Source organism: Diachasma alloeum, unplaced genomic scaffold, assembly GCF_001412515.2.
Source record: "Diachasma alloeum isolate Michigan unplaced genomic scaffold, Dall2.0 Dall_scaffold_00914, whole genome shotgun sequence".
Classification (NCBI taxonomy): Eukaryota; Metazoa; Arthropoda; class Insecta; order Hymenoptera; family Braconidae; genus Diachasma; species Diachasma alloeum.
The window spans coordinates 320551-346846 of record NW_021681032.1 but is presented as its reverse complement, the minus strand read 5'-3'; the positions used below and the strand labels follow the sequence as shown (position 1 = coordinate 346846).

The 26296-nt window shown below is 36.9% G+C and overlaps 2 protein-coding genes across 4 annotated transcripts; one reads left to right on the top strand and one right to left on the bottom strand.

The window, feature by feature from the left end:
• Positions 1-6117: 6117 nt before the first annotated feature.
• On the top strand, positions 6118-23091 carry LOC107045370 (SPARC-related modular calcium-binding protein 2). 3 transcript variants are annotated; one of them, XM_029126617.1, is made up of 9 exons: positions 6118-6599; positions 15012-15171; positions 15876-16256; positions 17865-18089; positions 19533-19583; positions 20168-20248; positions 20697-20930; positions 21625-21963; positions 22337-23091. In XM_029126617.1, the coding sequence occupies exons 1-9, from the start codon at positions 6501-6503 to the stop codon at positions 22420-22422; spliced, it is 1656 nt and encodes a 551-aa protein (XP_028982450.1). In that variant the 5' UTR covers positions 6118-6500; the 3' UTR covers positions 22423-23091. The 3 variants fall into 3 exon arrangements, with proteins under 3 accessions (XP_028982450.1, XP_015123126.1, XP_015123127.1); XM_015267640.1 differs by having other exon boundaries at positions 19503-19583; XM_015267641.1 differs by lacking the exon at positions 19533-19583.
• Positions 22452-26257, bottom strand: LOC107045371 (cyclin-dependent kinase 9). Its single transcript, XM_015267644.2, has 6 exons — positions 26094-26257; positions 25617-25701; positions 25435-25525; positions 25185-25351; positions 24662-24903; positions 22452-24368 (listed from the first exon to the last, which is right to left on the bottom strand). Exons 1-6 carry the CDS (start codon positions 26198-26200, stop codon positions 23912-23914), a joined length of 1149 nt encoding a protein of 382 aa, XP_015123130.1. The 5' UTR covers positions 26201-26257; the 3' UTR covers positions 22452-23911.
• Between the last annotated feature and the right edge of the window lie 39 nt (positions 26258-26296).

The window sequence follows — 26296 nt, the reverse complement described above, 5'->3', positions numbered from 1 at the left end:
AAAAATAATGGGGAATATATCAAGACAATGAGTCATGTAAAAAGATCCAAATCCACTGAATTTTTTCAAGTTTTTAAAATTTCGTTTCAATGGAAATTAAGAGCCCTCGGGGTTCCAAAAAACTACAGAAATGCAGGAAAAATTTTGCGCCTTGAATTCTCTGGCAAAAGGGGCTGGCAAAACCTGACGGATAACTTCAAAAATTTGTTCTTTCTCCAGGAATTAGATGAGAAGAGTTGAAGGTAATCTGGAGCGGATAAATAATTTTAAGAAATGCTCGAAAATACGAGTTGGTTGATGGGTGTGTGCGCAGCCATCTTGCTTGGATACCCCTTCCCCTGCCGCAAGGAGCTTTAAAGATGGCGGCGCCCCCGCCTCGCATTTTCCGACATTTCTTAAAATTATTCATCCTCTCTAGATCACCCCGGAGTCACTTCATTCGATTTCTATAAAGGGAACAATTTTTTGAGCCATCTTTCAGATTTTTTCATCTCTTGGCTAGCAATTCCTAACACTCGCAATTTTTCCCCCGTCTTTCAACGAATTTATCGACCCCCTTTGCAACAGGATTCAGATTATCTACTGAACTATTCGTTTGATGTGAATTCCTGATCATCGTCTTCCGCCCGGGGCTAAAATCTCCGGTAACTCAGTTTTCCCGCTAAACCAGTAATTAAACGAGCAATTAAGCTCTCCGTATTACCCCGGAGGTTCAGAGAGTCCCTTCTCTCCTAAATACTGTAGGCGTAACTTCGTATAATCACGATGTAATCTGGTGTATGAACCCCACGTACGAGGCTATATCGATTGCCCCCTCCGGGGTGAGGTGAAAACGTCTGCCAATTATTTTCGTCCTCCAGATACCTCCGGGGATAAAAAAAAGCCCTATCAAGGTCATCCTTCTCGGAATTTCAAAGAGTTACGGTTTCTTTCCGAAGAGGAGAGAAATTGAATTTCGGGGAGTCAATTTGGCTTTAATAGTCGACTTTTGTGTCGACGTCAGGAGCTCAATTAAAACGAGATGTGATGCAGGAGAACGGGAGAAACAGTCTGAGCGTCTGGAAAATAAGAAGAAGGCGTTTTGCCGAGCGATGAAGCACACCTGTTTCGCTCAGGTATGCCGGTTTGCCCTCCACTTGTTTTATAGTAGTTTGAAAGATTAAAAAGAGAAAAGGAACGATGAGATGAACATGATTTGAATTCCTGCGGAAATATTATGAGAAGAATAAGAAGAAGAATCGAAGGGGTATATTTAGGGGAAAATATATCGTTCAAAAGGGCAAATTTATTTATTTGATTACCACATGGAATTTTCGGTATAAGATCAGTCGAATAACAAACCCCAGTTTTATAGCCAAGGATTTTTAGAGCTTGGAAAATGAGAAGAAACGAAATGATTAAAAATGTGACATTTTTTTTCAATTTCCCAATTTATCAATAATTTTACAAAAAGTTTCTAATTTTCAATCCCATAATAATTAAAATGATGATTCAAACTCAACTAAAACTTCTAAAAAAAATCTCAAGTTCACGTGAGATCTCCGAAAAATGAATACAATCCTCCAAGACGGAGATGAAGAATTGCGTCTGGGTGTTGGTTTCATCCTCGAAGGATATCGAAGGGCAACACGAGTACAAGGAAAGCCGCCTCGGCCAGACAATAGGACGCCATACGATCTCGGGCACCTCAGGATTCCCTCTCCCCCTCGTCACGCACAACCTGTCCAGACCTTCTCCCCTTATTCCCTTCTTTTCCCTCTTCACTCCTCCTTTTTCTTTTTCCCCCGTTTAAACGAACCGAGCGAGTGTGCGAGCCCGTGTTACAACTTGGCCGGCGTGAAACCATAATTTACGGGTCACGTTTACGTACGTGGGCATACACAGACGGACCCTGGATGTATCCACCGGCAATGGGGGTTTACTTTCCACTTGGCTCTGCCTTTTCAACCTGCCATATAAGCTAAATCATGAGGTACAAATGTGGAAAAACTTTGTCAAGGATTTGCTAATGGCAGGGAACACCTGAGATGTACCAATATTTTAAAATTACTACTAGAACATCGACCCATTGTTTTCTATTAAAGTAGCTCTACCCTTCGCTCGAGCTACGCTGTACTTTTGGATATTTTCAGTTTTTTAATTTTTCAATTAAATTGCATAGAAAAAATTTGGAAAAATTCATACCCAGTCAGTATTATCTAAATTAAATTTCGCAAAATATTGGTATTTTTTCAAACATTTCCCTCTTATAAATAAATAATAAAACTTGCGCAGCGAATTCGCACTTGTTTGCAAAACGGTGGATTATTTTTTATGAGGTGTCAACCAAATTCTTGATTTTTTCACATCTTTTTTTTTTTTTTTATGCTTATTTTATATTGCTTCGAGTCTGATGAGACTATATGGCGATTGATCAAGACTTTAAAAATGGTTAGATCTCACCATTCTACCCGGCCAGGAATCGAACCTGGAACCTATCCGTTGTGAGGCAACGGCGCTGTTTTTTTTTTTTTTTCTCTCACATCTAATGAAAGACACTGGGTTAAATCCTGATTTTTAAACATTTCTTCTTTGAAAAACCAAAACGATAATTAAATTGATAAAAAATTAGAATTTCGAATCTAATCGAGTTTTCTGCAAATTTTTGCAGTTTCCAATAATCTTTGAATTTACCGTAAGGGTAGAGCTACTTTAACAATGCACATGAAAGAAAAATATCCGGCACTTGGATCCAGCCTCCCAGAGACGTAGAAAATTAAATTTCGTGAGTGAATGTAATTTGTAAAGAGTTATAACGATTTAGTTCAACTAGTTATTGATCTTTTGATTCGATTAATCGAACGTTTTTCAACGGGCTAATGATTTTTAAAGAAATCTTGTTATTTTTATGCAGATTGCCCTTTCCAAAAACTCGATACAACTCATTCCCTTATTTTTGAGTGAAGTACCCATGATAAATCATGGGGCCCGATACGCGAGAGGGTCCCAACACAGGTGTGCTCTTTGATTCCCTCCACCGCTCACCCCTCATCCCGTGAGGATAAAACACATCTAACACTCGCAACGGGGTATCCCGAAGATACCCCCGCGCCCCTCCGCCGGGATCGCGTTAAAAGCTACATTCCAATGGCCGCAACCAGTTCTGAATTGCTTTTAAAGATGGAGGAAGGGGACCCACCACCTTCTGGGGCCCTAACAAAAGGGGGGGCATCAAAACACGATGTGAGGTGAATCGCACATGACAATAAACGCGACCAATTCGTTCGCTTCTTTTATTTCGTTTCAAGTAATTTGTTGGTTTGAGGGAGGGGAGAGGGGCTCTGTTTGTGGGAGGGGGAGGAGGTGGAATAGAGATGTAGAAACAGTTATCGCTTCTGTACCCTTCCGAGGTGGTAATCTACGGCCCACCTCCTAATGACTGGGTTCTTTCTGCTGATGTTTGTATTGTAAAAGGTGCGGAGGGTAGGGTACGGATTTAATGGGATTGATCGAGGTGATCGACTGGGACGCGTTTATATTTCCTATTTTATTTCAATTCTGACTGTTGAAAATTTTTTACCGAAATGAGCGACAGTTCCGGTGAAATTTCAAGGAATTTTTTCATTCAAAATTCACGACTTTATGAAATTATTTCGTGAAAATAAATAGAAATTCTTGGAAACTCTCGGGTGTGAGAAAAATTACTCAAATGCGGGGGAAACTTTGCGCTGTGAATTACCGGCCAAAAGTGGATGGAAAAATGTGAAAGATGGATTTAAAAAGTTGATCACTTTGTAGAAAAAGAATGGAGTGAGTTGAGGGTAATCTGAACAGAATAAATAAGTTTAATAAATGTTTAAAAATACGAGGTGGAGCCGCCGCCATCTTTGAAGTCTCTTGTGGTAGAGGGAGTTCATCCCCTTTTGGCTGAGAATTCATGGCGCATTTTTTTCCCGCATTTCAGTATTTTTTTTTTCACTTTCGACGACTCTTACTACAATTTCTTAGAGAAAGCGCTAGGTTTTCTATTATTTTTTTTCAACTTATAAGGACTCATTAAAAAACTTCATTATCATGAAAATTAATTAGTTCTGCTCCTCCAAAGTAATTTATTCATCATGGGATAGAATTCGGGGGCTTGATTATAATACATGAGTCACAGCGAGAAGGAGCGTTGAAGATGTGTTGAATTCCGCTTCAGTAAATCCAAACCAATTAAACGAAATTGAATATGTGTTCAACAATGTAACACACTGTCACACATCCGGGTACTCTCTACAATGTCTCGGGATCAGTCTCCTCTCTGAATGCGTGAATTATAATCAGCGATAATGCGACATATTAGGTAATTCCTGACGATAAAAACTGTCGTATTGCCGTTCCATCTCTGTGTGCATCTACTCCCGATCTCTTCGTTTCTCTCTTCAATGAATCATGGACATACTTAATTACCCCGGCAATTAAACTCGTCTGATACGTCTCGTTTTATCAACTATGTTTATATCGATAGAATTAAAACGAAAAATACAGAAAAATCGGAGAACGAGATTTTATTTTCGTTCTCTACTTCTTTACACATTATGATTTTTTTTATTTTGTATCAATTTTATAATAATTCATTGCCATTACTTGAATTCCAACGAATTGAATAATTTTTGAAAAAATACATGTAAAATTTGTTCATTTTCTAGGAATTGGATGCAAAAATTTGAAGGGGATCTGAAGATACGAATAATTTTAAGAAATGTTTGAAAATACGAGGTGGTCGAAAGCCGTAGTGTCGCCATCTTGCTTGGCTGCCTCCTCCCGGTACCGCAAGGGGCTTTAAACATGGCGGCGGCTCCACCTCGCATCTTTAAACGTCTCCAATAATTATTTATCCTCTTCAGATCACCCTCAATTCACTTCATCCGGTTTTTGATAAATGAACAAATTTGTCAAGCCATTTTTCGGATTTTTCCATCCTTTTTAGGCTCAGAAATCATGATTCCAATTTTCCGCATTTCAGTAGTTTTTTATAGTCCCGGCTTATAAATTATTGAAATCCTTCAATTTATTCCCAGTTCATACTGTTCAACTCAAGAGTCTTGAGAATCTCAAAATGAGGCTCCCGTCACCCCTCAACCCCTATATAATGTCCGAAACCCTGACTAATATGCTCGGGTCGTCGGTCAGTCTCTCCCTTCTGTTGTTTCTCCATCCTCCTTCAACACCTCGAGATCCCCCCGGGAGTTTCCTCGCCATCTCTGTCCCATATTACCCGAAATCTCCCCCTGCAACCACTCCCAGGTGCCCTCCTGTCTCCTCGATCCACCTTTACAGGTCATTTTTACCGCGCCACGACCGCCCCGAAAACGAGACGTCCACAAATCTTTTCATCTTTTCTAAAAGAAATAAAACGAAAGGAACAAAAAAAATACGAAATGAGGAAGGAAAGACTCCTGACCGCAGGCCTTTTTCTCGATAGCGAATTGGCAACAATGTTCTTAAATTGAAACCTGTGGCTTCGTGGAAGGGAGCGCTGGGTCTAAAAAGACATATTTGAATTGATCAGAGAAGTTTTACGAGGCTTTTACCTTTATCTCAGATAAAGTTTTAACTGCGTTTGGGAGTTTTCGCAGACACTTGGGAATATCTCGGGAGATGGGGGTCAACGGGGGATGAAAATCATTGCGGCGCATACCTCGGACAATTTCCGATCCCAAACGCTGGTAATAAACCCCTTTTGCCCCATTCATCCCCATGATATCCCGAAAACGAATTCCCAACTCCCAAAACCTATTTCGCCCAGATCTTCATTATTTGCGGGGCAAAATGGGTTCACGACCAGGGTCTGGGATCGGAAATTGTCGGGGCTAACTATTGGGGTCGATTTTGACCCCATCCCTTTGCTCAGCCCCCAGATATCCTGAAAAGAGTGTTTTTCAATTTTTCGAATTTAAGTTTTTATTGGGTAATTTGTGTTTTTTCCTATTTTTGAATGAAAAAAAATGGTTTAGCCTCTGGCACTGGCCTCCACTCTCGTCTCAAGCTCCTCTGATATCGCACCCGCTTCTCTCCTGCCTCTGCCGTTACACTCGGCACTGAGACAGGCTCCAACGGGCAAGTGGCAAGTGCCAGTTGCTCAGCAGCATTTGCCACGGCTGGACACGCACTGTTGGTCCATTCGGGTCCCCTCAACTTCACAGAAATATCAGTTCCAAAGAGTCTGTCAGGTTGAAAAGAAAAAAAAATACAGTGACTCTCCGCGACGAAAAAACGGGGATTTTTTTTCTTTAATTTATGAAATGATGTGAAGCCATTTATTCGGCTGAGGGCATTCTTCGCCTTCCGGTCACTCTGGGAACCCTCTGGGCCCACGGAAATCTTAACTACCCTCGGGACAGTATCTGGAATCGAGAGGGAAAGGGTGGAAAATGGTGCCAAATGCGGAGAACGGAGTAAAAGTGTCAGACAAGTGAATTTTTCGAGGTCTCCTCGGGGTTTTAGTGATTTATTTATTCTGAAAAGAGGATTGAAGGATGTGGGGAGGGTCCAGGATGCTCTTTGGTGTCATTATCCTCGCGGTTGCTCTCAGGGGGAGTCACGTGGAGGGAAACACTACGGTCGCTATTGCTAAGGTGAGTTTTCTTTTGATTTCATTAAAATTGTTTCGGGAGACCGATCGGTAGGGGAATGTCGAAAGAGCTTTTCGTAGGACGTTTCGTCCTGCCGACAATCCTTCGTGTGCATTTATTTTGAAAGATTTTGATGAGGAAAAGATTAAAAAGAAATTCTTCGCACAAAATTTCATCGAAAGGCTCTCCGGACCATTTTTTTTGGGGAACTATTATTTTTTTTGGAATAGCATAATTAACAAATTATTTTGATGAATTCTCTACTTGCCACATACGAATAAAAAAATTAATCGAAAATGTCCAATAGAAACTATTTTACGCAGAGAAACAGGAGAATTTAATTTTTCTACGTCGGTTTCTACTGAGACATTTTTTATAGAAATTCATCGACATAAATTTTTCACGTTTTTTCACTTCACTTTTCTCTCTTGTCATTGTAAATTTCAAACAAAAAGTTGGACAATTTCGCCGAGGAATTTCTATAGAAAATATCTCAATAAAATAAATTGTACAGAACGGCCAAATTCAAAACTCTAAGTCAACATCATCAAGCTCAACTGATTTCCTCTGTAAAATATTTTTTATTGAACATTTTCCATTTAAAAAACGCGCAGAAAAACCGCGGAATTCCCAGTAGAATCGGCGAAAAACTAATAGAATTCTCAACACAAGTTCAACAGAAATCCAATCGAATTTTGTAGAGAATTCGTCAAGTTCTATAAATTTCTTGCGCGCCCGCAATCCTCAGTAATGACTCCTGATCGAAAAAAAAACTCAAAAGAAAAACACCGAAATCGTTGAAAATTTTGTCTGCTGCAAAAGTGAAACTCAAATACTTCGAGTTATCCCATCACTTGACCACTAAATTCGTCAATTAGGGATAGAAAATTAATACTGAATCCTGCCGTGCGTAATTACATTACCTTGTGGGAATTTACCACCCATAATAAATCAATGGGCGTGTGATTACGGGTTTTAAATAACAGGAGACTATGTTCCCAACTGCAGAGCGTTTGTCTCTCTAAATCAGAGAAACGAGATAAACCTCACGCGTGCCGCAATTAGAGTAGCGTTTTATTTGGAGCGCTTTTTTTTCATTTTTATGAGCGAGTTGGACTGGGGAAATTAGTCGTCACACGCGAGACAACAGATTTATTAGTCAATGGAGTGACATAAACATGCATTGTACTGCAGAAATTAGTGGGGGGAGGGGTTTGAGGTAGTGATGGCCCCATTCTTGTCTCAATTGGCTGGGGTGCGTGGAAAAATGGATGGAGATTCAGCGGGACTGATCGGTTAAATGCCGAGGGATAAGTTTCGATCACTGAAACTATTCCAAGTTGAGAGACATTCAGGAGCGAAGTGGTAAAACTGTTCAAGTCGATTTTGGCGATTGGCCATTTTTCAGTGAATATCTCGGGATCTAAGGGAGATGGCTAAATTTTTGTCAAAACCTTTTTTGTAGCACTCCATTTGCTCTAGAAAAAAAGTTATTATAAAAATTTCGTTATCTCCTTTAGATTCGGAGATATTCCTCAAAAACTCAACTGGGAGATGAGTCGACTTAAAGCGTTTTACCACTTCACTACTGAATTAACTGCGCACGGTTCGGGATTTTCTTTCATTAGGATATCCTGGGAGAGAGCAAGAAGAGAGTTTTTAATTAATTCATCAGTTCTTAGAGGGATTCATCAATTTATTGACTCTTTTTAATTAATTGAAGAGAATGCGTGAATTTGACGAACATGAACGGAAAAATTGAATAGAAAACGGATTTTTTATAATGCATTTGTTTTTTATTTGGATTTTGTAATGAAAAACTAAAAAAACCGTGGAAATCACTTAGAATTTATGTTTGAGATTTTTCAAAAGGAAAAATGTCTGGGGAGAAATTAATCTAAAGTGTTTTGATTGAAAAACAAATAGGATTCATTAATTTATTGACTCTTTTTAATTAATTAAAGAGAATGCGTGAATTTGACGAACACGAATGGAAAAATTGAATAGAAAAAGGATTTTTTATAATGCATTTGTTTTTTATTTGGATTTTGTAATGAAAAACTAAAAAAACCGTGGAAATCACTTAGAATTTATGTTTGAGATTTTTCAAAAGGAAAAATGTCTGGGGAGAAATTAATCTAAGTGTTTTGATTGAAAAACAAATAGGATTTTTTCTAGGACTTCAGTGCATTATTTCCGAAAATTATGAAATTCCCCCGAGGGATGGAAAAAACTATTAAAATAATTCCCGTAGAGTGAATTCACTCAATTACTCATCCTGATTCACTAAAAAACGTGTGAATCAACATGAGAGCCCCGAAATGCGGAAATGAGAGAGCCCGGAGGGAATATAAAATGAAAATTAAAATTAAAAAATAAACCGAAAAATTGGAGGAACAAAAACGGTGTCAATAGAGTGCTACTATCTCTGGAGGAAGGGCTCCCTGCATATTCATCGTGCCTGGAGAGGAAGGCGGTGGTACGTGTTTTGAAATAAAAATGAACAAGGAGGAATTATAGATTACCACACTGCAGTGAGGGAGGAACTGGCTTGGCACATGAAGCCATTTAAATATTTGAGAACGCTGGTACGTTACTTGCTTCTCACTCACCTGCAACTAAACCCATCGGCAAACAAACGAGATAAAAGTGGGATTAGGAGATGAATTTTCATGAATCAAGGAGAATTGCTCCCATTCATTTGGAATAGTTGCGAGTGGAGAATAATCGAAGCAATGATTTTGTTTCAAGTTACGTTGATTGCGTGATTAATTTAAATGAATCCGCATTGTGATGCTTAACAAATTTTGAAACACTGTTTGCAAAGTTATCAGATTGTTTGACATCGCGTGTAGAGGTCGAACCGCATTTTTCAACAGACGAAAAGTGTTTTTTATTAATTTCGTTTAATTTTGATGCAAATGATTTTGGTTCTAATTAAACTGATTGTGTGATTCATTGAAGCAAATCCGCGTTGTGATGTTTTTTAAAACATTGTTTGCAAAATTGTCAGGTTGTTTAACGTCACGTGAAATTTTTCAAAAATTCATTTTTTTAAATTTGGGAGTTTACGGTCGTCACCTCAAGTTTTTATCACTAAAGCACAAAATTTTCCGATGAATTATGTCATATTTGAATCCATTATCAGTCAGCAGATAATATTGGGCTTCAGGAGAATAATTGAGTTTTCTGTAAAATCGTTGGGCGATTCACGAATAAAAAAATTTCATAGAAAAACCTAGCGACATGACGACTTCCATGACAAAAGTAAAATTGAATTCCTTCACTTTTTTTTCTTCTTTTATTAAAAAAATTAAACAAAAAACTTGAAAAATTTGAAGAATTTCTGTAGAAAATATCTCAATGGGATGAGTTCCATAGGAAAATGGAATTCTATTGATTTTTTCTAAAAAATATTATCCACTACTGATCCTCAGGGACAGAACACGGTGTTCGCCCAAAATTAGTGCGTGAATTAAATATTTAAGGTCAAGGTGAATGTTTCTGATAAGATAATAGTTACGGGAAATTTCAATGACGACGACAGGAACATTGTGTGCAGAAAAACCCATTCGAACGAGGAAAACCTTTCTTATCATCTCAATTCGATTAAAAAATGAGTGAAATAATTTTTTTTAGAAAAGCTAGAATTCCCCTCCACAGACTGAAATCGAATGAATTTCCGTGCAGTCTATTCAACAGGAAAATCCGTGGTGAATTCGGTAAAACAAACACTCCACTCGAGAATAAAATATTTTTTCTTTATCATCACACCGTGAAGGCCGGATTACAAGTGTCAATCCAAAAAACAAATAAAGAACGAATAATCCTAGGAAATTATGAAATAAGTAGATGTTTCCACCTACAGCTCGTTGATTATATCAATATCAAAATACCAACCCTCGTAATACCTTCCAGATATCATCAAATGATCGCAATCGTTCCTCAACTCAGATATCCCCCTCCCCCTCATAATAATCATCGTTTACACATGTCCACACAATTCACTAGAAAATTTGATTGAATGGCTGTTGACATTTCTATTATTTTTCTATTGAAAAATTCTGCTGCGTGTCCGCCCTATTTAATTCATTAGCAGCAACAACTATACTCATTTATAAAAAACAGCAATTTTCCGCTTGTTTGTTTTATGTTTTCAATGAAGGGAGAAGAAAAATAGAATGGAAAAACCTTAGAAAATTCATATAAAGAAATTCTTATAGAGAAGAACTTAATCATTATTAAATAATTATTATTTATTAAATTATATTGAACATTTTCTATTTTGAAAAATTCATAAAAAACGCGCAGTAAAGCTGTGGAATTCTGCAATAGAATCAGCCAAAAACTAATCGAATTCTTAATAAAAATAGAAATCCCATTTTTTATCAAAGTATTTCTGTAAACATTTTTCGCGTGTGCAACTAAAATTACTGGCCGACTGCTTATGACTCGACTAGACGGCCATTTACGCGGATCGTAAATATCCGCCTCTCGTATTACAAACCCCCTCCCCTCATTAGTTGGAAGGTGATTATTATGACAAGTACATTCGAGTGCATAGATGCGCAATTGGTGTATTAAAATCTCCAGGAACCGTGCAGTGTACGTGCACGATGTACCAAGGAAGTGACACAAAGTGCCCACTATCCGTGTTATAATTATCGATCCGACAGATCGATCATCGCTCGGGCGCCACTTCGACTTGATTAAAAGTGAAGAGAACGAAAAAAAAAGAATAAAAAATGATTGGCGACTCGATGACCTTGTCTGGGTAATTTTAATAATTTTTTTCATTTTTCCAATTCCTTACAATTCATCATTTCATTTTTCTCATTAACTTTTATTTTTTTTTTAATTTTTATTTTCAGTTTTAATTAATGCTCTCAAACAAATCATTTTTTTTTTCTACATTTTTTCTGTGGAACTGTAGTAAATAATTGACGAAATGAAAACGAAAAAAAAGGATTTGAAAAAATTTAGTGAATGTTGTTGTTATTTTTGCAGTTGAATTGGATTTTTAAAAAATTTGATACTTGAAAAAGAGAATTAATTTTTGGAATAATTTCTCCGTTCAATTCTCAATCCCGTAATGATGAGCCACCGAAGGTTTTTAATAAAAAAAAATTCCAACATATTTTTCACACAATCTCAAGTGACTCATAAACTATTTCCCCTGGAGCAAAAATCCTAAGAAATTCCCGGAAATCCATCTCGCCAGCTCAACCGATTTTACTTCCACGATCAACAAACATCTAAATAACGGCATGATTAATCACATGAACCTCGACCTTCCCCACAATATTATCGAATAAATTGTTATTCTGTTTATTGTCCGCGTGGAGATTGTAAAAGTGGAGCAGCCGAAGGAAGAAATGGGAGAGTGGTTTCACATGCGATAACGGGGTATCGATAGTCGAAAAAAAGTCGTGCGGAATTTACTTTACATTGTCAGACGGGTGTACAACAGTGGCGGAATGATCGATTGGTCGTGATCAATTCAGGCGCCAAGAGAGAGAGAAAAATGGTGGAGTGAAATCGTGGTTAAATAATGAAATTCTGACGAGCCAGTTCAATTACTGCTGAGATGCACTACTGGTTAGTGGCCCATTTTTCCCCACTGTGCGGAGAAACAAATTTCGGTTGAATTCACCCCTCCGCGACCTCTCAAATTTAGCAATATTATTTTTTTTTAAGGGTAATTTTCACCAAATCTCTAGTAGAAATGAAACAAGTCTAGTAAAATTGCAATTTTTTGTGGAATTTAAATCATTAAATTCATTTTATTTAATAATAAAATTTATCCACAAAAAATTTAGAGAAATTAATTCATTAAATTGAACTGTTCTGTTGAAATTGTCTGACACAATTGAAATTTCTGGCAAAGGTATACAATTATTAGAATTTTGGGATAATTTTTCTGGAAATTTTCCATACAACTGATTCTATTTCGATATTTCCTATAGGAATTCCTCGGCTCAAATTTTCCACATACTGTCAATGAAAAAAAAAAAAAATTGAGGGTAAAAAACTCATAAAATTCATGTCAAGGAATTCCTGCAGGATATTCTCTACAAAAAAAAATTCTTCATGAAAAAAATGCACAGCCGCAGAATTCTCAATAGAAATCCAATAGAATTTCCTACAGAAATCGCAAGAATTTCCATCGAAATTTTTCCGTGCGTGTTGCGTAAATTTCTCTGGAAATACCGAAAAATGTTTTAAAAAATGGCATAATATTTGGAAGTGGGAAATTCCCTTGCCATCAGGAATCGTTTTCCCTCCCGAATGAAAAATAGGGAAATTGAGTTACACCATATGGACGCTTGTGTACATTTTGATACCCTCCCCCCCGTGAAAATGAACGGTATAGATTAGTTATCAACATACCTGGGGTTCAAATACACACAAACATATCGGACTTGCCGATACCCTGAGATCTATAATTACGTGACGAAACCCGTGCGCAACAGGGGGAACCTGTTGGACCACAGACAGTTTCTTTACCTCAGTGGGTATGTCTGGATTGTGTCTGTACACAGATACATTGAGAATTTATCATTTTCTTTGCAGTGTTGATCAAAGAAGAATTATCTTCTCTTCCGAGTTTTCCATGTTTCGATGTTTCGCGATGTTTCCGAGTTTTCCATGTTTCGCTCCGTTTATTAATTAAAAGACGAGAGATTTCTTCGATTCAAAAACCTACTAGACCGACGATTTTTCATTTTTTCGGAGAATTAAAAAATTAAAAATGCAAAACATTTACAGAAATGCACAACAATTTATAAAAATGAATAAATAAAAATGAATAAATTTACAGAAATTGTTTGATATTCGAGTCATAGCTAAATTTCAATGCTCAATCCGCGCATTTACAGCAACGGGGCAAAATGGGTTGTTAATATTGCCGATTTTTCCCACGAAGATTTCCCTGTAAAATTTAATATCAAATAAATGAATTATTTTTTTTACTGAAAATTTATTTTCGTCGTTTCTTCGACTATCCGTGCGGTTTTCCGATACGTCAAACGTTCTGCTGTCACTCGTTCCCCAGACGTATTCATTCCCAAGGACACAAGTTGCCAATTGGCACGGTGCATTAGGCCACGAGAAATCGATTTCACGATCGAGCAAACACACCGAGTTGTGCATATTCCGGGATTTTTTTAAAATGTTAAAACGAGAAATTTCAGAAGCGATACGATGGAATATGTCGGAGTCCAACAGGTGTGAAAAATGAGTCTCGATATGCACGCTATCGAGGAATATGTAGAATTGATAACTCAATCGACGGTGACATGTGTCTTCAATCGTCCGTGAAACTACGGCCATTTCCCCGGCTACTTCATGGCCTCGTAAACGTCACACTGGATTACCAGTGGGTTTTAACAAGTGACTTCTGTATTCACGTGAAGCCTTTCATTACTCTTCAGCCACTTCAGATTTCTACAACGATGCGGGGTGAAGAGATAACGATACTCCGGTAGTTTCCCTCTTCTCTGAAAATCCTTTCGAATTTTACTTTCATTTTAAGAGCCTTTGGGAGTAAAAGAGAGTCGGTGAAATGCGAGGAAACCTCTGCGCCGTGAATTCTCAGCCAAAAGGGGATGGAAAAATCTGGAGAATGGCTTAAAAAAATTGTTCATTTTGCAGAAATCAGATGCAGCGAGGGGAGGACGATTTGGAGAGGATAAATAATTTAAAAAAATGTTTGAAAATGCGAGGTGGGGACACCGCCATGATGAAGATGGCGGCGCCTGCGCGCATCAACCACCTCGTATTTTTGAACATTTTTTTAAATTGTACAGTCTCTTCAGATCATCTTCAACTCGTTGGAGCCATTTCCTAGGGAATGAGCAAATTTTTAAAGTTATCGTTCGGATGTTTTCATTCCTTCGGGCCGAGCATTCGCGGCGCAAAGTTTTTCCCGCCATTTCGGAAGTTTTTTCACTCCTGAGGACTTTTAATTGATTAAAAATTGGCGGTTTGCATTTTTTGTTTCATTTTTTCAACGAAAAGTGAAGAAGAATAGAATGGCTACCCCTTGGAATTAAAGAATGAAAGTTTCTTATTAAAAAAAAGACGCAGTGAAGTTCGATGGAAATTCAATAGAATTTCCTATCGAATTCACTGGGTTTTTCATTAAATTTCATCATTTCATGACAAACCGTCATTTTTCCAAATAAAAAAATGCATTAGCAAATGCAAATGCATTAGCCCAATGAAATTGTCTCGCTCGAATTTCACCGAAAAAAACAATAACAATTGCTCGTCTCGTACAATGCAGCATTGACCCTTGTCCGGCCCGTAATTCACCGCCGAGAATAGAAGCAGATCCATTCATCACTGACTCGAAAAAATGTGGTTTACATTTGCAACGATTGAATTTTTATTTTCGGTGATTTGTTGTTTCAGGAGGAATGTCGGAAGAGAATAGCTGAATGCTTCATGTCAGACGGTGCTAGCACTCCGGTATGTGGCAGTGATGGGGTGACCTATTCGTCTCAGTGCCAAGTGGTCTCCAGACAGTGTCAGGGGGAGTCAATTCTCATTAAACACACTGGTCCATGTCCAGGTAATCTAATTCAATGGGGATTAGTCTGATTGCATTTAGATTTGTCCATGAATGTTGGATGAGAGGGAGATGGGCGCAATGTTCGCATTGATCCCGTCAAATGGACACGTTCAAGTCCAGTCGATTCCATTAATTTGTAACATATTTATGTATTTATTTATTTTTTGGTCGTATTGTAAGCAAACCTCGTTTTTTCAATCGATTTTTTAGACAATTCTAAACAATTCTGGACTTGGAGATATATTCTGTAGGAATTTCTCAACATAAATAAGAATAATTACGAAAAAATTACATTAAAAAATGGAGCGAATAGAATTTAACAGGAACTTCTATTGGATTTCGATTGAACTTCCTATTAATTTTCAAAATATTCTATAGACAAAATTTATATAGGGGAGGGTGGGGTAAAATGGACACTAGACTTTTTTAAAATTATTTATAACTCGGAAACAAATTTATCAATTGAGCTCATTTTAGGCTCGTCACAAAGGAAAATAATTGTTCTTTGTATTGAAAAAAAAAATTATTAAATTTTATCAACGTTTCAACCCCTATTTTCTATAGAAATTCTTTGCCTCATTTTTCTTGGGTTTTTTAAATATCCAAGTTCTACAGAAATTTAAAAAATAAAAAAAAATGCTGAAAAATCTTCAGAAAAAATTTTCCTTTTCGCAAAATTGAATGGATGAAAAAAAAAAATGCAGAGACCCCTCCGTGCTTCTCGGCCCGAGTGACGGCTCGTCCTGGTTCTCGTCCTGTCTGCCGTCCAGACGGCACTTGGGCGCCAGTTCAGTGTCACACGGAAACTGGGTACTGCTGGTGCGTGACACCTCAGGGTCGTCCGCTTCCGGACACCTCGGTGAAGAACGAAAAGCCCAGGTGCATGAAGGCAGCGGCTTCCTCACCCTCGGGGACAGCCTCCACGCGCAGTGGCCAACGGAGACGCTCCCCGAACTGGAAGCAACGTCGCCAGTACACCAGCCGACACAGGAACACTTGTGATAGAGCGGAAAAGTCGACTTTCAATACTAATCTCATTGGAAATTTCAAGATTGAGTATAGGAGGACGAATATCTCCGCTGATGGTGAGTGAAATATTTCAGTCAATCACACAAATAACTATTTTTTTTATTTTTTATGCTCATCTTTTCTTTTTTAAATATTTTTTAAAATTTTTTGTTTCATTATCTTGAAAAAATTCTGGTGAGGAAATGCAGCATCGAAAATTTCTGTTAACAATTTCTTCCGCAAACATGGGACTTCAAAAATGGCGACGCCTCCACCTCGCATTTTTAAACATTTTTTAAAATTATTTATACTCTTCAGATCACCCTCAACTCGCATCAGCTATTTTCTACAAAATGAACAAATTTTTTAAGCCGTCTTTCAGATTTTTTCATCCACTTTTGGCTGAGAATTTATAACGCAAAGTTTTCTCAGTATTTTAGTCATTTTTTTAAATTCCCGAGGCCTCAAAAATCGACAAATTTTGATGAAGTAAAAAAAATTATTCCTTCATCCTTATAATTTAATCTATATAACGTGAAAAAATATCCAATTTTATTTTTTGAATGAAGAAATAAAAACGAATAAAAAAGAATAAAAAAAAATAAATAAAGGAGCACAAAAAAATCAATCGTTATCAACCGGCATCTCGAATTACCTAGACCCGATTACCAATCGATTAAATAAACAACGTTATGATTTACTCAACGACCAAAAAATCCTTGAAAATTTTAAATAAACCTCAGCGTGAGATTTATTAATAGCACCTGAATGAATTTAAAAGAACACTCATGGGCACAATATCACGAAGGAAAGGATAATGAAAGGTGGTAATGCCGGAGTGATAATAAAAAGAGAATGACTGAAAATAATAATACGAAAGAGGTATACGTACTTGGGTAATTGCGGGTTGTCGTGGACGTAATGAAAGTGATAATTGCCAGGCCAAGTTGCATCTGATTATACTGGTATGCGGAGTTATTCAAGTAACACACACTTGGGGGCTTTTTAGCTTTTTCGTTTGGATACACTTGTGGTTTAATTTATGTACCACCAGAGACACTTGCCAGTTGCATTCCATGGGTTTATGGACCTATAGAGATTGGTATTTAAGTGAGAAACTGCGGTTTCGCGATGGAGCATTTAGTTTCCCAATGTTATTCAATTTTTTGGCGATGGGAATGAGACGTTAATTGTCATTCAAGAGATATTTTTATATATTTTTTTTTATTTATAGATATTATTAGGCATTACTGAGATAATGGGACAATTAATAATAGCTTTATGAAACAAAATTTAATCGATGAATAATTGATTCATTTAATCGTTGATTCGACGAATTGTTTAGTTTTTGAAATTTTTTCCCACATTTTTAGTTGAACATGAGAACTTCCATTCAAGTTCTATCTGATCTCATGTTTCTATTCTTCAAAATTTCATGTTTCTCCTCGTCAACTCAAGCTCCGAGTTCTCGAAGAATATTTTTTTAAAGATTACGACTTCTTGCATAAAACAATTTATGAGCAATCAATCCACATTTTTATAAAAGAAAAAAAAATAATGTTCTCGAAAGTTTGAACTATTTTTATTATTTTTTATTATTCATTTATTGAAAGAATGAATTACGATCAATCGTGACGTTAATAACTAATAATAAGTAGTAATCGTTATTATTGTCGAATTAACAGGTGATAAAAACGTGGAGCGCGTTTTATCCTGGAAATTCCTGACCCTCGATAAAGACGGCGACGGTTATCTCGACAGAAACGAGTACAAAGAGCTCCGTAGACTCGCTAGAAAAGCGGTGAGACCGAAGAAGTGCGCGCGAACGTTCGCAAGGACTTGCGATCTCAATCAGGATCTCAAACTCTCCAGGCAAGAGTGGGGCGCTTGTCTGGCCAACGACTTCAAACGTAAGTTCATCATTTAAATAGATCTCCACGCACGAATAAAATTTTATAGAAACACCTAGTGATATCGCTAGACAATTGGATTGACTATTGAATTTCTATTAAAATTTCTATTACTTTTTTGCCAATTTTATTGAAATGTTCAATAAAAAATATTCTATAGAATAATTTATATGGAAAAATCAAATTCTATTGAGTTTCTATAGAATTTTTTCTATAACATATTTTGTCCAGTTGAATTGTCTAGCGAATTCGCTAGCGTTTTCAATTCATTTTGTTCATACGTATAGTACCCTTGTAATCACTAACACGTGGTGAATGTGACTTGGGTTTTTTTTGTGATTAAAACTTCTCTTAACAAATCGTATCTCCATTAAACCAAAATTTCAATCCCTCGAAATCACCGGATTCCACTCGTATCTCAACGAAAATAATTGATTTAATTCGTTCAATCTCCCGTTTATGGCTGCGCTGAAGAATTCAAAATGATTGAGACATTCTACCCGATTAACTACATGAGTCAGGAAAGTAGCTTGCACAGTCGTAAAAGGCAGGATGTTGTTTAGAGAAACTTGAGTTGATGTCCTGCCCCCGGAAGTTTATTGCCCACACGCGTTTTAAACATGTGTAACGAAGAAATTGAAGTCAATTGAATGTGAAGTGAGAGGACAGACGAAAATTGTGTGAGGGCTCCACACACGAGGAATTGTTCAATATTAATAATGCATTCGTAAATCTTCGTCTGCCCACGTACGTCCAGTGCTCTCGTAGAACTCTCCAATTTTGAGTATAAGAATGGGTTCAGTTTCATTAGAAAGTTGGGGGAATTTATCCATTTTTGAGAGGACTATTTGTTGGAGATTACCCTGAATTTTTTCATTTCAAATTATCAATTTTTTTCATGCGTTTTTCTTCTTGAAAAAAGTCTTGAAAAATTTGTTCTTTTTTTAGGAATTGGATGAAACGAGTTGAAGGTGATCTGAAGGGGATAAATAATTTTAAGAAATGTTCAAAAATACGAGGTGGTGGACAGGTGTGGGCCCGCCATCTTGTTTGGATACCCCTCCCTCTGTTGAAGGGGTTTTTAAGATGGCGGCGCCTCCACCTCGTGTTTTTAAACATCTCTTAAAATTATTTATTCCGTTCAAATTGCCCTCAACTTCCTTCATCCGTTTTCTATAGAATGAGAAAATTTTTTAAGCCATCTTTCAGATTTTTCAATCGCTCGTAGCCTGAGAATTCATGGCTCAAAATTTTTCCCGCATTTCCCGCATTGATGAAATTCAGGGGTAATTCAGCAGATTTCTCTTTTCGTGAATTGAAAAATGAACGTATGAATGGATGAATGAATGTCCTGACCGATTGGAGTTGAGCAGTCGGCCATTGTTGACGTACACAAGCCTTGTTATCATTTAGTACGTTTGTTCTTGTCGCTGAATGGTGCAGACGGACGACACGAGATACTTGAGGCCCAGAAGACGAGGGCCACCGATCAAGGTGAGTTCACTTCCGCCTCCCCTCCCTCCCAAGGTCGACATTGAGTGCATGTTTTGAATGAACTAGATCGGTTGACTATTTTGTCAGCCACCCTCGAGAATTGCAAGACGATGAAGAAACGAAATGGGAAGAAATTACTCTCATTACCTTTCGTCGCAGTATCAATTGTCATTATTGTTTGCGTTGACTATTTTTTCGCTTTTTTAGTAGTTTGGCATTAACTCGCATGGCAGTTTCATCTGGTGACGACAGTTTTCAAAATTTAATTTTTTGTTTCTCTTATTTTTCGGTAGTTGATTGTTATTAACAATTGATTATATGATTCCTGTAGTGAAGTGGTATTTTTCATGCAACAAAATGGATTGAATAAACTCATTGCTTTATGCGCAAATAATGAAGGATATCTCCTTTCTAGTAAATTCCCTGTGAAGATGTGCGTTTATATTTTTTATCGAAATTCAAATTCAAATCATCAAATTTGAAAAATAGAGGAAAAAGATCTGTTCTGTTTTATTGCGTTTTACCACTTCACGACTAATGTTGATTTTGAGATGTTGAAGTCAATAATTTTGATTGTGATGCAGTTTTGAAGGGGAATCCCCCACCGGTTCACGTAAGGCCGACTTTCAATGATGATCCACCGGATACGAAGGAAGAAAGCGATGGTAAATCACCTATTTCTACTTTAAATAAATAAAATAAATCATGCAATTCATTCTTCAAAAAATAGTCAATAGATTTTTTTTTGGAAATGCTTGAAATCCAAGACAAAAAGCTTAGAAAATTCATGCCCAATAATTTTTATGAAAAAATTCCCAGCAGAATTTTTTTTTTGAGAATTGGCGCAAAAAAACAAATAGAATTTTTCAATACAATTCTATTCATTTTTCTATTATTTTTTCTATTCAATTTTTTTTGCGTGTAATAAATGAATGAATAAAATACAAATGAGTAGAAACAGAAAACAAATACTAAAGAATACATTAAAGTAAATGCATTTGAATCAACGAAATTACAAAATTATTGGGGTAAAATGGGTTGTCAATTAGACCTCTTCACAGTATTTGACGTTAACATTTCGTTGAAGTAACATCGGATATTCGTATTTACTAGCAAACGACTGCATTTCGGATCGAAAATCTGTGCTGGAGGATCAAAGGCAGAACTCCCAGGAGAAATTTTACATCCCCCAGTGCACACCGGACGGAAGATACCACAAGGTTCAGTGCTACTCCGGTTATTGCTGGTGTGTTTATCAGGACACTGGTAAACCGATACCGGGAACATCCTCCAAGGATCACACGCCCAACTGCAATCCCGTTCCACCACCGAGCAGACCGATGAAAGGTAGTCAAATACGAAGTCGCTTCGTCAATTCTCATTTAGTTATTGAGTATTGATGAGTGGAGAGAGTAATCGAAAAAACCGAATTTTTTATATTTTCGACACGAAGAGTTTTAGAATTTTTTCGTAATTGAGGAGATTTTATGCTAAAGTCTTTTGAATTTTCTTTTGAAAACATTCATTATTGAGGTACTTTAATAATTGGGACTGGGCATTACCTTTTTTATTGCTGCAGACGAAAATGGAAGAAAGACTAGAATTTTTTTAATTTCGGTAAACAATTGAAAATTGATAAGTTGTAGACGTAAATTAAATGCGATTTATTAGTTTTTCTAGCATTTTTTTATTAAAATCATGAATTTCATAATTTTGTTCAACAAAAAAATTTAGTGAAAAATCAATACAACTTTTCTTAACTGAAGTAATTACCAGAGAAAACACCCAAAATACCCAACATCCTCACTATTGAGATATTCTAATAATTGGGATTTTGCATGAAGTTTTTTTTATTGCTGAATATGAAGATGAAATGAGAATTATTATAAACGTTTTTATTAATTCGACAAGCAATTCAAGAATTAATTAATTACGGGCGTGAATGGACTGTGTTTTTTAGTGTTTCATAATTATTTTTCAATAGAAAAATTTACAGAACAACTCAAAAGGAAGAGAATTAAAAATCGTGATTATCTCGTAGGATGCCCGGAATCTAAAAAGCAACTCTTCCTCCGTGATCTCATGGACTTGATGGACAAGAGAATGCAGGACTCCAGCACAGACTCAGCGGAGGCAACCGACAAATGGCGAGCCTCCAAGGAGGAGCGAGTGGCGACCTGGCATTTTGTCATGCTCGATAAAAATAAGAACAAAGTCTTAGAGAAAAAGGAGTGGAAGAGTTTTCGCACAATGGTAGCTAACAGCAGGCAGCTGAGGAGATGCGGCAAGAAGCTACCGAGGTACTGCGACATCAACAACGACAGGAGGATCAGTATGACTGAGTGGCTCAGTTGTCTGAATGCACAGAAACCCTCTCAAGGTAACAAAAATCGAGATGAGGACTTGTGGAAACAAATTAATGGAAAAATCTGGTGCTTACTTGAGGGATTCTATTGAAATTTTTCGAAAAATTCTATTTGTTAAAAAATTAGGCAATTTGCCATGCGTTTTCCCAAAAAATCCAATCGCTATTAATTAATTTATACAATTTATTTTCCATGAGAATTCTTGGGCAAGAATTTTCCAAAAAATTTTCTTGAGTTTCTTAATGAGAAAAAGAAAAATACAGCAAAAAATGGAAAAATGAAGCATGAAGCTCAAGAATTTCTGTAGAACAATTGAGAGCAGAATTCAGCAGAGTAGAATGGCTTAAAATAACAGAGAACAATCGTAATGATTTTTCAATTTTCCAGGTGACAGCGTGGAGAATACATCGACCCAAAAACCCCGAAGAACAGGTCCGAACCCCCTGGATCAATTTCTGAACGACGACGACTGATTCACCGAAGATAAACCCCACTTCAAGACTTGATTTGTATCGATCAAAATTTATTTCTCCCCTTAAAACTCATCATTTTTTACACAGTGATAGAAACTAGATATATTCGATAAATTTACGTAACGACACTTATAAGTATTACGCACGTAATTATGTATTTATGTTGAATATGTATATGTATTTTTGCATGAAAAATATGGTGCTTGAGCACTGTCAATCGATTTTTTTACGTGCTAGGATTATTTGTCTGTACTAAACTGAAAAACTGTCTTTATAGGCTCAATGCGATAAATGGTGGAGGCTATTTCTTGAATATCTCGAAAACTATTGGATTTCGGAGGAAATGTCACTCAAACTTTTTCGTAGCTTATGAAATTCTCTGCAAAAAATTTCCTCTGACATTTCTTCCTAAACCCAATGGTCTTCGAGATATCAGCAAAATAATGTCCACAACTTCTCTCTGAGTGATTCTCCATTCTCCCAATTCCAATTATAGAATTCCTCACTTCATCAATTCTCGATAATAAACCGAAAGAAAATTATCTAGAGCAGTAACAAAGTGTAGATGTGTCTATAAAACTGTAATTATCAATTAAGAATTAATAATTGAAATTGAAAACAATGTTCAGTGTTTATCAGGAGTGCAATAAATTTCATTAATGCTATGAATCTGTCGACAAATGATTTTTCAATCGTCAACAATGTCAATGATGATTACATCAGTGGCTGTTTCACACAGTTACTCATCGGTAGAAAAAAACTATCTATTCGTAGAAAAAAAGGGTATCACACATTCGACAAATTAAATACAAGTACAGGATCGCACATTGAACATGAATCATTTCATTCGTAGGTGAATGAGTCAACTAGCAGTCCTTCACGTCTACTTCGTGCGTCCGTAATTAATTATCTAATCAATCAATTCATCATTAATTGATATTTCATTAATTTCCTAACTGCTTTTTTAAAAGTTTTATCACATTTCTCTGCTTGTTGCGTGGTTAATCGAAGAGACTAATAATTATTTTTAAGACAAACATTTGCGGAAAATACAATTACTTATCAGTATTGAAAAATTATTTTTTCTTGTCGCAATACAAAAATATAATTACGAGGCTTAATGAATTAATTATCTTCGAATTAACCACGTTATTGAGATTTGAACATGAAAATTGTGGGTGAGTGGGGAAAGAGGTGGAGAATTCTGGGGATTATTTAATGAATACCTCGCAAATATCGAGGGATTATTTTTGTGGCCAGCAAAATCTCCCTCTGAAAAGATTTTTTGACATTTTCTTTGCAAGCCAACTAATACAACTCCAATAGAATTTCCTGAATTCTATTGACAATTTTCCCCCAATTTTTTCCTCCTTTTCCAAATCTCGAAAAAAAAAGTCCAAAACTATTTTTGACAAGAAAATCCCATCATTTTTTCTCCCTCAGAGGTATACTCCACTCATCCCCAGTCCCAAAACCCCACAAAAATACTCTAGAAGACACGATCCTGGTATCCACTCTCTGCCATACTAGTACTGGGCTTGGCAGGCCCCCCAGGAACAGCTTGGTGAACGTGTCGCATGTGCTGGGACCTCCTGGGAGGTGCGAGATACTCGAACATGCTCTGAGAGTGCTGGGCAAGCATTTTGCTGAGGTCGCAGGGCATGGGATCATTCCAGAAGAAATCGTGATTCAGCGCCGAGTCAGAATCGTACCTCTTGCTTGGGTCCAGGATCAGCAGTTTGTCCAGAAGGTCACAGGCGTAGGCGTCCTTCACGTAGGGCTTGAGTCTCTCCTTCACCTTGCGCTTCTGGCCCTTGGGGAGGTCCATCTTGTTGAATAAATCCAGGTTCTGTACTCCTGGCCACACTTCTGTCGTTATCGATCCACAGAGTTGGGAGATCAATGTCAGCTGTTGCTGCTCTGTGTTGCCTTGCATTATTGGAGACCTGATATCATAATTATTTTGTTTTGAACATTTATGGAAAGTTTACTGATGATTTTTAAAATAAAATAGAATTTTTTTGGCATGTTAATTATGGAATTGAGATTTCGCATGTTTTTCCTCATTTTACTGAATAATGAGTTAATTAATAAGTTGTTGAGTTCATCTTCTATCATTTTTAGAAATAAAAAAAAAGTATCCAATATTTTTCATTAAATTTTCTCATTTTGAAATTTTATTCAATTAAAAAAATTAATTGAACAATGCAATGTTGGCTTTGGGGATCAGAAGACTCACCTCGTCCACATCTCCGCCATGATGCACCCAGCCCCCCACAAATCCACTGGAGGTCCATAATTCCTGTCCCCCAACAGCAGCTCTGGGGGTCTGTACCACAGAGTGACGACTCGATTGGTGTACCTGTTGGCTTGGCCGTTTTTACTGGTACTGAAGGCTCTTGCAAGACCGAAATCAGCGAGCTTCAGGATTCCATTCTTAGTGATGAGAACATTAGCTGCTTTCATGTCTCTGTGGAGGATCTGCAGGGACGATTATCATGAATTAATTAAACATCACAAATAACTTCCAAATAAGAGAAGTTAATTAAATTCCTTCTAAGGCGAGTTCTAGAAGGAATTTAATTATAATTATGATGAGAATTTTATTCAGTGACAATAGGAATTAGAACGCGAGCCAATAATTTATCGTAATATGAAAATCTGACAGCTGATTAATTGAAAAAAGGAATATCGAGTGTAGTAAAGAGACATTCTCCCCATAAAATCCTTAAATTTTCATTTTAAATAATCGAAAAACTCACTTTGTTGCTGTGAATGCAGTAGAGTCCGTTCAATAACTGCTGCATAACTTTCTTAATCTCCCCCAGACTGAACTTGACATTAACATTAGACAATAATCCAGCCAAATCGTGCTCGCAAAACTCAAAAACCAGGTAGAATGTGGAACGATAACGATTGTACTGCGTTGCTAGAAAAAAAAAAAATAATAATGATACCATAAAGTCAAAAATACATAATCACAAAACTGTCTACGTAAAATTCCAGAATTACCTTTGGTCCGACAAATCTCAATGAGATTGACGACATTTTCGTGCTTCAACAGTTGGAGAATTCTAATTTCTCTCAAAGCAGTGATTGGAAACTGAAAAAAACAGATCATTACTGAATGATCTAGTCTCAAACCCATTTCATTTTTGTTTTCCATTTCCCAATCATTGAAAGAGAGTACAGACCCCTTCCTTCTCATTGTCCATGAGAACTTTCTTCATGGCTACGAACTTCTTCGAGTTCTTTTTGTCACGTGCCTTGAATACCTCTCTGAAATGAAACCCACAAAATTTAAAGTATTTTTACGTGAGTTTAGAATTATTTTGTTACTCCATAGGAACAATTTTCAAGCAGAATGCGTCCGGGGCAGGAGGAAAATTGAAAAATTAACCAATTCCCTGAACTATTTATGAAATGAGGGAGAATTAACTCTCTAACTCCAAAATTAACGAAAACTCAACTGATCCAATTACAATTAAAATTTTAATAGAGTAAATACTTCAGAGAGGAGTGGCTCTAATGTTCAACAGAATTTACGTAAAACCAAATAGAATATTTCATTAGAACTTTAGAATTTTAATAGAACAGACTTTTCTGTTGAGCTTCTCACGCATGCACGACCAGATAACCTCAAAATCCATGTGTTTTGGGGTTCCACTCACCCAAACGTTCCCTGCCCGATCTTCGCGACCTTCTCGTACTTCGTGGACTCATCGCAGAACGGAAAATCAAACTCCTCGATGTATTTTTCCTTCTCCTTGATGTTCATTGTCAATTTCGCAAAATGGGAAGAGGATTCGAAGCACAACACAACAATCCGAGAACCACTGACGTCACCGCAACTTCGGATAGTTTCGGGAGAAGC